The sequence below is a fragment of the Oryzias latipes genome, chromosome 4, assembly GCF_053564925.1.
Source record: "Oryzias latipes strain Hd-rR chromosome 4, Olatipes_Hd-rR_3.1".
Taxonomy (NCBI): Eukaryota; Metazoa; Chordata; class Actinopteri; order Beloniformes; family Adrianichthyidae; genus Oryzias; species Oryzias latipes.
The window spans coordinates 34,289,403-34,301,528 of record NC_136240.1 but is presented as its reverse complement, the minus strand read 5'-3'; the positions used below and the strand labels follow the sequence as shown (position 1 = coordinate 34,301,528).

The window sequence follows — 12,126 nt, the reverse complement described above, 5'->3', positions numbered from 1 at the left end:
CATTTTCTGTCTACGGGTTTAAAACAGGTTTTCTGTTGTTTCTTTTTACACTCTACAGTACACTATAGAAAGTATAGTGTAGAAGTATAGAAGCCAAGTTTAGAACTGGAAGCTACTGAGGTGTGTAATCGCAGATTGACCTGGTTGACTCTCAAAGCTCCGTAAACTGTCGTTTTCCTGCACAACGGGAAATGAAGTCTTTGCATTCCGATCCAAGTTGCTGACAATTTTTGATTTTTACATAATTGAGAACGGAATTCACCTTAATTTTTCCGTTTCTTATCGCAACAGCTGTCGAAAACCTTTTGCTCTTCTGGTAGAAACACCACTGTCTGAGGTCAGCTAATCAACCTATTTATGGTTGACAGCAAAAATAACATAGCAACACCCAAAGGACAAATCACTCAATATGGCTCCCACACAAAGTCCAAGAGATCCACCATCCTGCTTGTGTTCCAAACATCGATTCCTACCTTCAGCTAATTATCTGTGTCAGGTGTGCTAAGTCATCAAAACTTTGAATCAGCATTGAGTTGGGGTGGGATAGATTTGTGGTAGATATTTAGGACCAGCATGAAAGACCACTGCAGTACAGTGTTGTAGACTTCTTTATGTAATGCCCAAAACAGTTAAATCATAGAACACAAATCTATTTAATTCCATAAGACCACGGCAGCTGAGATTTAAAAAATTACCCAAAGAATAAGAACCTTTGAGTAAAACCATCAGCACATTCCAGGCAGATTAAGCTACTTGTTTCCATCACTGGAAAGGTCATGTTGGCCTAATAATACAACGAATAAATCCCATTCTTAGGTTTCTTCTGAAGGTCAATGAACTCCGCCGAAAAAGGGAGGGCTTTCTGCAAAGCTACTGGACGCACTTATAGTATTTACAGTCTGTTCTGTCGGCTTCCAGAGCCGCTCTGCTGTGAGAACACCGGGTACGATGTTGTTGTTTTTTTCAAATCGGTCAAAGTGCCTGCTGTGTCTGTTTTCATACTTGAAGGTTTTATTTGAACTTCCCCCATATATGAGGAAAGACTTCCATTGTTAGTGTCTGTGTGTGTGTGTGTGTGTGTGTGTGTGTGCGCTTTTGTTCCTGTGTTTTTTTTTTGAGTGTTACTGTAAGTTCAAAAACCTTATTCAGTCTGTACCTGTACTGTATGTTAAGTATACATTTACCCTGACCCCCCCCCCCCATTATTAGGAAACAGTTTGTGTTTATCTGAAGAGGCTTTTGAGGAAGAGACCCTCTCTGTGAGGAGGATGAAAAGCCGGTTCCAAAAAGGCAGCATGGGTCCAGTTCTGTTCTTTCTAGGAAACCTAGCTATTTGAATCGTCCGTGAGGGGGAGTGTTTTCAATTGAAACCAGACGATGTGGGATAAACGTAGTTTTATTTCTTGACCAAGGGAGTATTCCATAAAAAATTGGCAGGAACCACACAACACTGTGCTTTTTCTCCTTTGAGTTTCTTCGAAATCATAAATTTCTGAGTGAGCTTCAAGAATGTTTCAAATGTTAGCAGATCCCAGCTTCGTTCACGGGAAAATAAGACGCTAACAGCTGATGAGTGGGGACCCCAGTGCAGCAGCCTTAGAACTGATTTTAGCCTCTCCTTTTTTTTGGCTCTGATCAGTCCTGGACGTCTACTGTGAAACATAAACACACAGAGGGCCCACGAGTGGTTCCCACAGTCCCCCGTCACACCTGATGAACTCCAAAATCTCAAAAACAAGCCCACCCCCCACCCACCAACAGGGCAGATGATAATATTGCGTAAGAGTGGTTATGTAAATGTCACACGAATGTTGCTGGGAGGGGGGGCATGGAAACCATATCAAAAGTGGACAAAGTTTGACTTTCCATGCTCCAGGAAAGACCCTGAGACCTGACACACATTCATCAAGCACCTTCATAGGTGTGCAGTTTCACCAACAGGAAGGCTGCAGTCCAGCATTTGGCCCGGCGGCTGCGAGGTGACGTCAGATCCGAGCAATCCATGAGAACATGACCATCTGTTTGCTACAGTGGACTTTCAGGGACATTACGTAAAGCCCCCAGACAAAGGAGAGCCAATGGCCCTTTGATGTTAAACTTGGGTCAACCATTCAATCTGTTAACACCTTCCTGATTCAGATGATGATGATAGGATTGTTGTTTATTATATTTCCAGGAAGTCATTTATGCAACAAGTCTGGAAGAAGGGCCAACAGGTTCACCTTTAAGCTTTTTTTTTTTTTTATCTGGTCGAATACAATCAACAGCAAACACTTCTCTTTTCTTGGATTCAGGTAACTGGGGAGGAATTTGTTCACAGTACACCACCCTCCATAACGGCCCCATGTCCACCCTCAACACGGGGCTCATAACCATTCAGAACTACGGGGAGATCCTGCCCCCTCGTCTGGTCGCGCTGACCGTGGCTCATGAACTGGGCCACAGCCTGGGATCTCCGGTTAGTTACCACTCATCGTATATATCCAAAGTAAAACTCTCGTGTCATCTGGATTGAACCTGAGTGGGAAAACGAACAAAAAAATGGTTTTGGAATCTGTATCTCTGTGCATCTCTGGGAATCAAAAAACAGACTTTAGTCGGAGCTTTTCGTGCATGAATGTTTGCACTGCACAGAACAATTTGTGAATAATTCACTGAAGTGGACATCAGAGACCTTGATCTCCATCAACAGATCTGTTTTATTGGGATCCGTGCCATCACGTCACCAGAAAGTCAAAGATAAGTTAGTGAACAGCACTCACATGTGCTGCTTAGATTTAAACGGGAGCTCTGATACCTTCCTCTGATACATGCCAACAACAACTAATGACTTCTTTATTGTTCACAGGAATGGATACACTCTACGTTGTGGTTACCGAACACTAAAACACAACTTTATTTAAGAAAACAACAACATTTTAAGTCTGTGTTTTTCCACTTTCACACCATTTATTTCTGGAGGTTTGCGCTAAAGATTTCTCCACAAATGAGCTGTGAACGATAAGTCTAACAAAAAGTTGACTTGAATGAGCTGTTTTAACAGAATAGAGTTTTTAGATCCAAACTGCAATATGTGTTTGCACTGGGGATCCTGGTAAAACCCCGGAATCAATGTTGGTTTAGTATTTGATTCATTTTCTTTGTCTTAAAAACCAAATAAACCAAATAAATTGTGATATAATTTGAACAAAAGTGAAACTTTTATTCTTGAAATTGAAGTTTTACTTTGAAGTTTTGTGTTTTAATCATTTATTTATTAAATTTAGTTTTTATTATATTTAGCTTTAATTTCCAGCACTTTTTTTTTCAATATTAATTTGATTTTTTAAGCTTTCCAGGGTAAACTATATCCATATAAATGATAATATATTACCTTTGGGACAGTAAAGAACACATTTTTTTCATTAAATAGGAGTTATTTTTCAGCTCATTTTGCTACCAACTCGATCTTTGAGGCTCCGCCCTCCTCGTGGGTGCCGCCCATTTCATGACATCATCCTAGAGTCGGCCTCTGCAGCGTTTCTGCGCCCACGAAAACAAAAAACATCTAAACTTTTGCAAAGGTGGATGTTCATATTGTGGATTTAAAAGGAAAGCGTTTAGCTGATCACCGCTAGCTCCGCAGATAAAGTGGGCGTGTTTGTTAGCCTGAGGGCGGAGCTGGAAGCGCAGACTCTTCCTGGAAGGGGTGGTTCCTCACTTTGTGATGTCACAATGTGAGAACCCGCTTGTTTTCATGGATTGGGAGGGACTGGTACTCAGAGAGCAGGTTTTTAGAGGAATACTTTATAGGAAATGTGAGAATGGATCCAAATTCCGCTTTGAGGTGGTTTTTGTTAGGAATTAACAATATAATACACTTAAAAGCTCAAAAAAGTTGATGTGGCATGATATAAGCTTTATAAATACAGACAATGAATTTTCACTGTAGAAATGATCAGAAAAACAAATAAATATGAGAAATTGCTTTAAAAGAAAATTGATTCATGTCACTTTTCTAAGTAAATTGAAAATGTTCTTTATTATTCAGAACATTTTCCACCTTTGGAGTATGTATTATAGGTAAAGCCCTCATTGAGAAAATCTTTTATTTTATTTTATTTAAGATCTTTTTTTTAATAAAAGGTTTTCTTTCAGACTCCACTCTGTTTTTCTCTCTTGCAATGTGGATTTGTTGTTGCATTTATCGGATGTGTGGCAAAACCCAAATATTACATTTGACGGCTCGTTTTTCTTGTAAGTGAAGTTATATACAGCCATATTTTGTTTGTTTGTTTGTTTGTTTGTTTGCTGTATATAAGAAACTGCAGCACATCACACAAAGGACTGTTTTGTTTTTCTCTGTCATCATTTTCATGATTTTGGGATGTTAGCAGATCAATAAAGAGACAGTATGCCCTTGAGAGATAAAAACAGATGTAATGGAGACAACAAAACTGTCTCATCACATCCATCATGCTAAACAGTAAAATGTGTGGAGATGCCCACATCAAGGCACAAGTCCGTGTTCTTGTGAAATCCTCACTTTGGGCTCTGACAGATGAGAAACGAGGTTTAGCTCACGTTGCATACAGCAGATGGTGCGGTCCTCTGTTGTGTCCGCAGTTCCTCTCATTTGTCTTTCTGTCTGATTGCAGACAAATCTTCTATTTACTTCAGGTCGTGGTTCTGAAAAATACCTGGAAAGAGTCTTTTGTTTTGATCCAGAGATGCTCACAATCCAAGTCTTGAAGTAAAAGGAATTTGTTTTTTGCACAAACATGTCGTTAATCATCTACACAAGAGCAGGAAGTCTTTAACTAGTTCAAGTCCTCATCTCAGTGATGATCAGCAGTGTTGAAAAATGTCTTCAGCTCCGTTTGAATCCCCCTGCTGTTTCTGTCAGCAGCTAAATGAAGACGTTCACACTAAGATGAGCCCTCACGTCTGCTGGTTTGCTTCCTTCAGCACGACGAGGGCTTGAACTGCGGGGACCTGGGGTCCAGCGGGGGCAAAGGTCGCTACCTGATGTTTCCTCAAGCCACGGATGAGGTGCGGGAAAACAGCGACAAGTTCTCGCCGTGCAGCATCAAACACATCAGCAGCATCCTTAAGCTGAAGAAGGACGACTGCTTTGAAGGCGAGAGGCAAACGACGCGAGACCGCGACCTCTAGGGCGTTCATTTAGTTTCTCATGTTTGTCTACCTGTGTCTTTCAGTCAGTCATCAGCCCATCTGTGGAAACCACATAGTGGAGGACGGCGAGGAGTGTGATGTTGGTCAGAACGACACAGACCTCTGCTGCTACAGCGCCAAGGAGCCTGTGGGAGTCCAGTGTCAACTCAAACCGCTGAAAGCTTGCAGGTACTGCAAATGTGCATTAAAGGACCTATATCGTGCTTATCTCAAGCGTTTTAGAGTAAACTATGTCTCTGATAATATATAACCTTTGATACACTAACGATTTTTATTGAAATAGGAGCTATTTTTGCAGTTCATTTTACTGCTTGGTAGTAAGATGACACGATCTCTGAGGATCCGCCTTTCTCTCCTTTTGGATGTCGCCCATTTCATGACGTCAACCTCGGCAGCGTGAATGGATCATAATATCACTTTGGGGTTTTCTTTAGTAAGGAATCAACATTATGACACAAAAAGTTGGGTTTGCATGATATAGGCCCTTTAAAATCCACTTTCTGGGCTTCACTAATCAAAACAGAATTGATCTTTATTCAGAAATGAAATAGAATTTAATCAAATCCATCAGTTCATGGTCCTTTTTAAGTAATTGTCTTGTTTTTGGAGCCAAAAACAGCTTTTAGCTCATTTTTTGTGACTTTACTAAAGAGAGTTTTACCTTTTTTCAGTTTATACCAGTAGTAATGTGAAAAAACACGTTTCAGTAAATAAACTATAAAATTGGGTCTGACTTGAAAAATTATGGGTGTTAGATTAAATTGTGAACTTGTGATTTATTAATCTGAAATGATTCTGCTTCCTAACAATCAATGTCAAGCCCTGTTACTGATCTTCAATCTGAGCCATTTCGTTTTGGGTCAGCATGAACGTTTGTGTCGTTTCTTCAAAGCTTTCATTAACATTCGTCTGTCTGCGTGTGAATGTCTCTACTTTTCAGTCCAAGCCAGGGTCTGTGTTGTCGTCCGGACTGCCAGTTCAAGCCCGCCACTCATTTGTGTGACGAGGAGACGGACTGTCAGGAGGCCAGCTTCTGTTCAGGCCTCTCGTCCATCTGCTCCACACCAGCGGCGAAGGAGAACTTCACCGTCTGCAGCCAGGGCACACGCATCTGTCTGAACGGGGTGAGACGCTCAAAAGCACTTCAGCAGAATGGTGGCAATCCGTCAATGCAAGACGAGGTTACACTGTAGAAGAATAAAGTCTTTTTGGATTTCAGTTCCAGAGGAAGTCAAAGGAAAAGAAAGTTCAGGAGATTTTAATGCATTTTAGATCAAAACAGGACAGGGATTTATTTATGTCAATTTAAAGAATATTTAAAATAAAATTGTCTGTTAAATGTTGAGTTATAAAAATGTCTTTATGCAAATTGGGGCTGAAGGGAAATACAATATTTACCAAAAAAATTGTAGTTTAGAGAAACCAAGAACAACGACATGACTAGAGCCCCACTCTGATCATATTTTGATCTATCGTCAAACCGTTCCTGCCTCATCAGGAAAAGGGTAAATACTAAATACTTATTGAGTGCTTCACTGCGTCCTTGGAAAGTGCTTTGCAGTTACAATCGGCTGCCAAACACTGGCACCAACAATAACCAGCAGGAGTAATGTGGGGTTCAGTGTCTTGTCCCAGGACACTTCAACACATGGGAGCGAGGAATCGATCCTGTGACCTTCTGATCAGAGGTTCCCTCTGCACCACAGACATCTGCAGAGCATAAGAACATGATACCAAAAGCAGCATTTTCATCAGAATGGGTCTTAAAATGTCTTTTTTCTTCCAAATGATACGAAATTAAAAAAATAAATAAAAAACTAATACAAAGGTTAAAATCTAAACACTAAAATAACTTTTGTTAATGATTTTTAGGTGTTATTTTACAAATTTTAGCAATTGAAAAAAGAAAGTAACGAGAGTTTTTTTTGGTGTTTTTTTTGGTAATTCTGATCTCTGGTCAGTTTATTTAATTTTTATGTTTCTCAAAGGAAAATTGAAAAAACGTCTCAAGAAGAAATTTATTTTAACCCTGAAGAACCCAACAACTATTTTCTTCAGGCTTTTTAAAATGAATTAAACACATTTGCTTATTGTTAGTTCATAGGAATTAAGGAAGCAGCAAATAACAGCAACCAAGAAATAAAAATAAAAATGTTAAAATAGAAAGAAAAAAACATAAACCAAACAATAAAAACAAGGGCTGAACTTGGCTCCGCTGGTTCTCCAGGGTTAAAACAAAAAAAGAATTGCCGTCTGTTTGGATCAACCTTTTTTTTAACTATGTCTTAGATTCAATGAACTTCTACACTTGTTGGGTTCTAAAATTCAGAAATAACTTATTTAAAAGTGATTTTTGTAATCATCACTTTGCCCTGATTTCCCTTTCAAACTAATATGATTTAATCATCTGTGTGTTTCGTGAGTCACCTCAGATCTCTTAATGTGTTTCCTGAATCCTTATTTACTCTCAGAAATGCTTTTCTAATCTGATCTGCTGGTAAAAACATTCCAGCACATCAGCTGGGAACTTCCACCATCAACAGAAACATGAAGCCACTTTTCTTTGTGCATTAATTTGTGTTTATTTAGAAGCAGCATTCGTGTGAAATGAACTGAATCAATCCTAAAGCACGGTAGGGTTGTTGTTGTTGTTGTTGTTGTTGTTGTTTTTCTTCTTCTTCTTGTATCAGATCAGCCATTTTCCCCCGGCAGAAAACAAACTGTGCTTTTGAACAGAGAAGAAGGAATTATTTCCAGCTGGGAATGTTTCTTGGATCCTTGTTATTGTCCAGTAAGAAAAAGATGTTAAATCTGACAAAAGGTTTCATAACATAAAATTAAACCAGAGAGTTTAAATGAGGCCAAAAGAACAGAGATCCATAGATGAAGGTGGAGTTTGACCTAAAATAAATCAAATCTTTCATCGTCTGTCTTTTGCAGATATAAGTCAACAAGAAAAAATGTTTTCTTTTATTTTACAAAGAACGGATTAGTGTGAGGAACCAGCATAGGACCTCAACATCCAGGGAATCTAAAACTTTGATAAATAAACTCATCCAAAAACTGTGAAAAACCTGAAGTAAGAACCAGAAACGTGTCTGCAGACAGCTGTGGATGATGATCACATGGAATCAGGTAAGACTGACAGCAGGAAACCAAGAAAACGTAAAGAGATCAAAGAAACCAAACTAAACGGTGGAGTCCTTCTCCAAACCAGACCAAAATGAGTTTGATCTTCTGGGAAAGCCTGCGTGATTATCTGCAGCTCTTCCTGATTAGAGGGAACGATGATCACTCAGGAAAGAGGCTGGAGTTTGTCCAAAACTGGACCTGAAAACAGATTTTCTTCTTTGTAACCAAGTGTTGTGCAAACAGCCAACATTTTCAGGAGAACGTCTGGAAACTGAACAACAGGTCTGCCCAAACGTGGTCCTGGAGATACCATGCAAAATCCATTTTTTGAGCTTGTAGGTGTATTATAACAAAAACAACCCCAAAGTGCTATTTTGATCCGTTCTCACATTTCTCAGTATTCCCCCAAGAACCTACTATCTGAGCACCAGCCCCTCCCAATCCATGAAAACGGGCAGGTTCTCACATTGTGACATCACAAAGTGAGGAACCGCCCCCTCCAGGAAGAGTCTGTGTTCCCAGCACCGCCCCCAGACTAACACACACGCCCACTTTCTCTGCAGTGATCGGCAAAAATGCTTCCTTTTATATGCGCAATACACACATCAATTTTTGCAAAAGTTACCTGTCTCTGATCGGCCCCCCCACATCCAGGGGGAGTGGTTTGTCCTGCCACCCCTGTGTTGAGTGGTTCGTCCCGCTCTCCTTGCTCATCTAAAACTTCAGCAATCAGGCCCCATGCCTTATTCCTGCCTCACTGAGTCCTTTTCAAATTCCTGTTTTGTCTCATGAATGAGGTTGTGTTGCAGACATGACGGAGGCGACGGAAACATTCCGACTGATTAACAAACATATTATTTTTTTGTGTCAACGCAACCGAGGCAGACGGCAAACGGACCAGTGGAAATCTGCCTTCACATTGTTGTAAAATACTATTTTTAGACATTTAACAGATTTGGTGTACCCCACTTTCAAGCGGTAGGGGTGTGGCCTTCCAAAAAGCTCATTCCTGATTGGTGCCATAGAAACGCCGACTCAATCTCGACATGGACCGATCACTGCTTACTGAAGACATCTGGCGGGATCCGTTTTCTGAAAAAGACTTCGGTTGGAGCCAGAAGTTTATCAATTTTCTATGGATGACGTCACACTCACTCCAGTTCTCACATACAGTCCGTGGGGCCAACAGGCGTCACCTACTGTCATTGAGGCATCCGATTGGTTAATTGCAGTACAGAAAAAAAGACAGCCAGCGGATATTTCCTATGTGGAACGCCAGGAGGAGCAGGGTCACTCAGTCCAGTTGGGTGACACCTGAGTCTGCTTAACAGGAGATAACGGGGAGAACTATAGAATAGGCAGGGGGGTGGATCTCCAGGACCGGGATTGGACACCCCTGCCGTTCAACGAGTGGATATGCACACACATTCACATACATTTGGTCTGTTTCTGCAGGTCTGTGCCCAGTCTGTGTGTGTGAAGCACGGCCTGCAGCAGTGTGGGTGTCCAGGAGACTCCATGAGGGAGAAGTGTCACTTGTGCTGCCAGCAGCCCGGTAACCACAGGCCCATGAGTCATGCTCCGCTGAAGAATGTGTTTACAGTTTGTTTCCCAACAAATCAGCCTTTACTAGCTTGGATGGAGGTTAGCTCTCTCAAGTGGTTGGAGTTTAAGAGGCTGGATTTATGGCCCCTTGCTGGGTATTGATGTGTGGTTAATGTTCCCCTCAGGGAGTTTTTAGAATGTCTGACAAGCACAGTGTGAAATGTTTTAGGTAGTTTGGGTGCTGCAAGCATGAAGGAACCCAGCTTCACACAATAAACCAAGCAGTGTCACTTGTGTTCATCTGTTTCAGACGAGCCCGGGACGTGTGTCAGCTCCACCTCCCCAACGCTGTCCGCATATTTTCCGAACAGATCGTTGCCCCTCGTGGGCGGAGCTCCGTGTTCGCAGAATCAAGGTTACTGCGACAAATTCCAAGTTTGTCGCCTGCTTGACGCAGACGGGCCCATCGCCAGACTGAAGAACTCCTTCCTCCATTTGGACGACTTTGATGACATGGCTGAGTGGATGAAGGTTGTTTGTTCATTATAATCTTACATTAAAATGGGATTAAAGACGTAGACAAATACATAAAAAAGGTTTAGTCCCCAAATCTCCTAAAGTTTCTGCATCATCCTACAGTTTTCAAATGACTTAATGTTAAGTTTGGACTCAATCTTCACAGATCAAAAGACCGTTTTGCAGCTAATCTGTGGTTTTCCTCAACAATTTGACACATTTTTCGCAGATGAAAACCATCTGCTTGCTTTTTCTTGGTACTTTAACACATGCAGGCAAAGCAATGAAACTTTAAGTTTAGATTAAAGAAAACCTGCAGCGGACTAATAACTTTTGGAGCAGAAGTAGTTTGATGCAAGTTTGCGTAAAATAATGAGGCTAAAGTGTTGCTTCCTAAACTCCAACGGACGCTTTTAATGGAGGAATCTAATCAGAAAAATTGTATTTTCTAGTTTATTTCGTTAGTTTTTGAAGATGAAAGAAGTATTTTTGAGTTTGAATTCAGAATGTTATCAAACTGTCACGATGCAGAAACAGAAAGACTGAGCCCACAAAAAAGCGTAAAAAAGACACCACTCAGGTTTGATTTCTCCGTTTTTTTCTCTGCCATGAAGGACTGTTATGCGTTTACATGCCGACTCTTTAGAGTGAAGTTCCCTCAATTTTCCACCAGCACAACAATCTGATTTGTAATATTTAAAAACCAAAAAACTTGTCAACATTTCTGATTTGTTTGAAGACCCACTGTGTTTTTAACAGGTTCTTGGGGTATTTTTCTCATTAAGATTAAGCTCAAATTGCATTTCTGAATATTTATTCCTTCAACACATAGTGAATCAGGAGCAGATGAAAAAAACAAGACGTTTAAAAAAGATCCTATTTGTGGCGTAGAAAATACGCTGGGCGCGCCACAAACTCCCTGCCCTTAGCTTTCAGCATTTTACATGTGAATTTCTGATGAACTCCTGTCGCTCTGCAGAAACTACGTCTTAAATAAAGCCACACAGATTTTTTTTTATTTTGGCTAAAAAATAACATAATTCTAATGAAAATTCCACTGAGAATGCTTTGAAAATAGTTCCAAAGATGATCCAAGTATACAAAAAATAAACTAAAATTAAATAAATATACCAAAAAAGCAAGTTAGCACATTATTATTGAACATTTAGACACAATGTTTGTGTTATTAAACTGTAATCGTCCCTGCTGGATGTTCTTCAAACATCCTTCATTTCTTATCCACACCTGTTCTTTGTAAATTGAGTCCTGGGGGGTTTCAGGAGTCTAAGTCCTAGCAGGGTCTGAGTTGTGGGTTCAAGCACAGAGACAGACAATCTCACAGACCTTAGAAAGCAATTTAGGGTCGACGAAACCTATTAGGCATGTATGTCTGACAGGAAAATTCTGCTTAAGAAACTCCAAACAAGACCTCTATCAAAATAAAATCAATATTTCCAGACTACAAGTGAGGCTGATGTGGTTCAGCTGACCTGAGCAAACAGGGGTTTGGACGAGTCTTTCATCTTCAGCGTTTCAGCTGTTCTCGCTCCCATCTGACCTTTTCTTCCACACTTTGTGTCTTTAGACTTGTGATTAGAAAATGAAGCACCTCAGAGAGGAAAGCGCTTCAGCAAAGACCTCCATCGTGTTCATTCGAGCTCTTTCATGTCGCACTGTTCATCAAATAAAAGAAAGAAATCAGTCTTGATCAGAAATCAAAGAAAAACGTTAGAAGGAAGCAGGTTTCTCCCTCATCTG

General features: G+C 40.5%; 1 protein-coding gene across 2 annotated transcripts in view; it reads left to right on the top strand.

Moving 5' to 3' along the window:
• Positions 1-12,126, top strand: part of si:ch1073-396h14.1 (disintegrin and metalloproteinase domain-containing protein 10) — a 36,215-nt gene that overhangs the window by 21,277 nt on the left and 2,812 nt on the right. For both annotated transcript variants that reach the window (XM_004068433.5, XM_011474534.4), the window contains 6 exons: positions 2,295-2,458; positions 4,948-5,119; positions 5,199-5,343; positions 6,116-6,299; positions 9,763-9,862; positions 10,163-10,383. In XM_004068433.5, the coding sequence (XP_004068481.1) occupies positions 2,295-2,458; positions 4,948-5,119; positions 5,199-5,343; positions 6,116-6,299; positions 9,763-9,862; positions 10,163-10,383 (986 nt within the window). The remainder of the gene's footprint in view (positions 1-2,294; positions 2,459-4,947; positions 5,120-5,198; positions 5,344-6,115; positions 6,300-9,762; positions 9,863-10,162; positions 10,384-12,126) is intronic.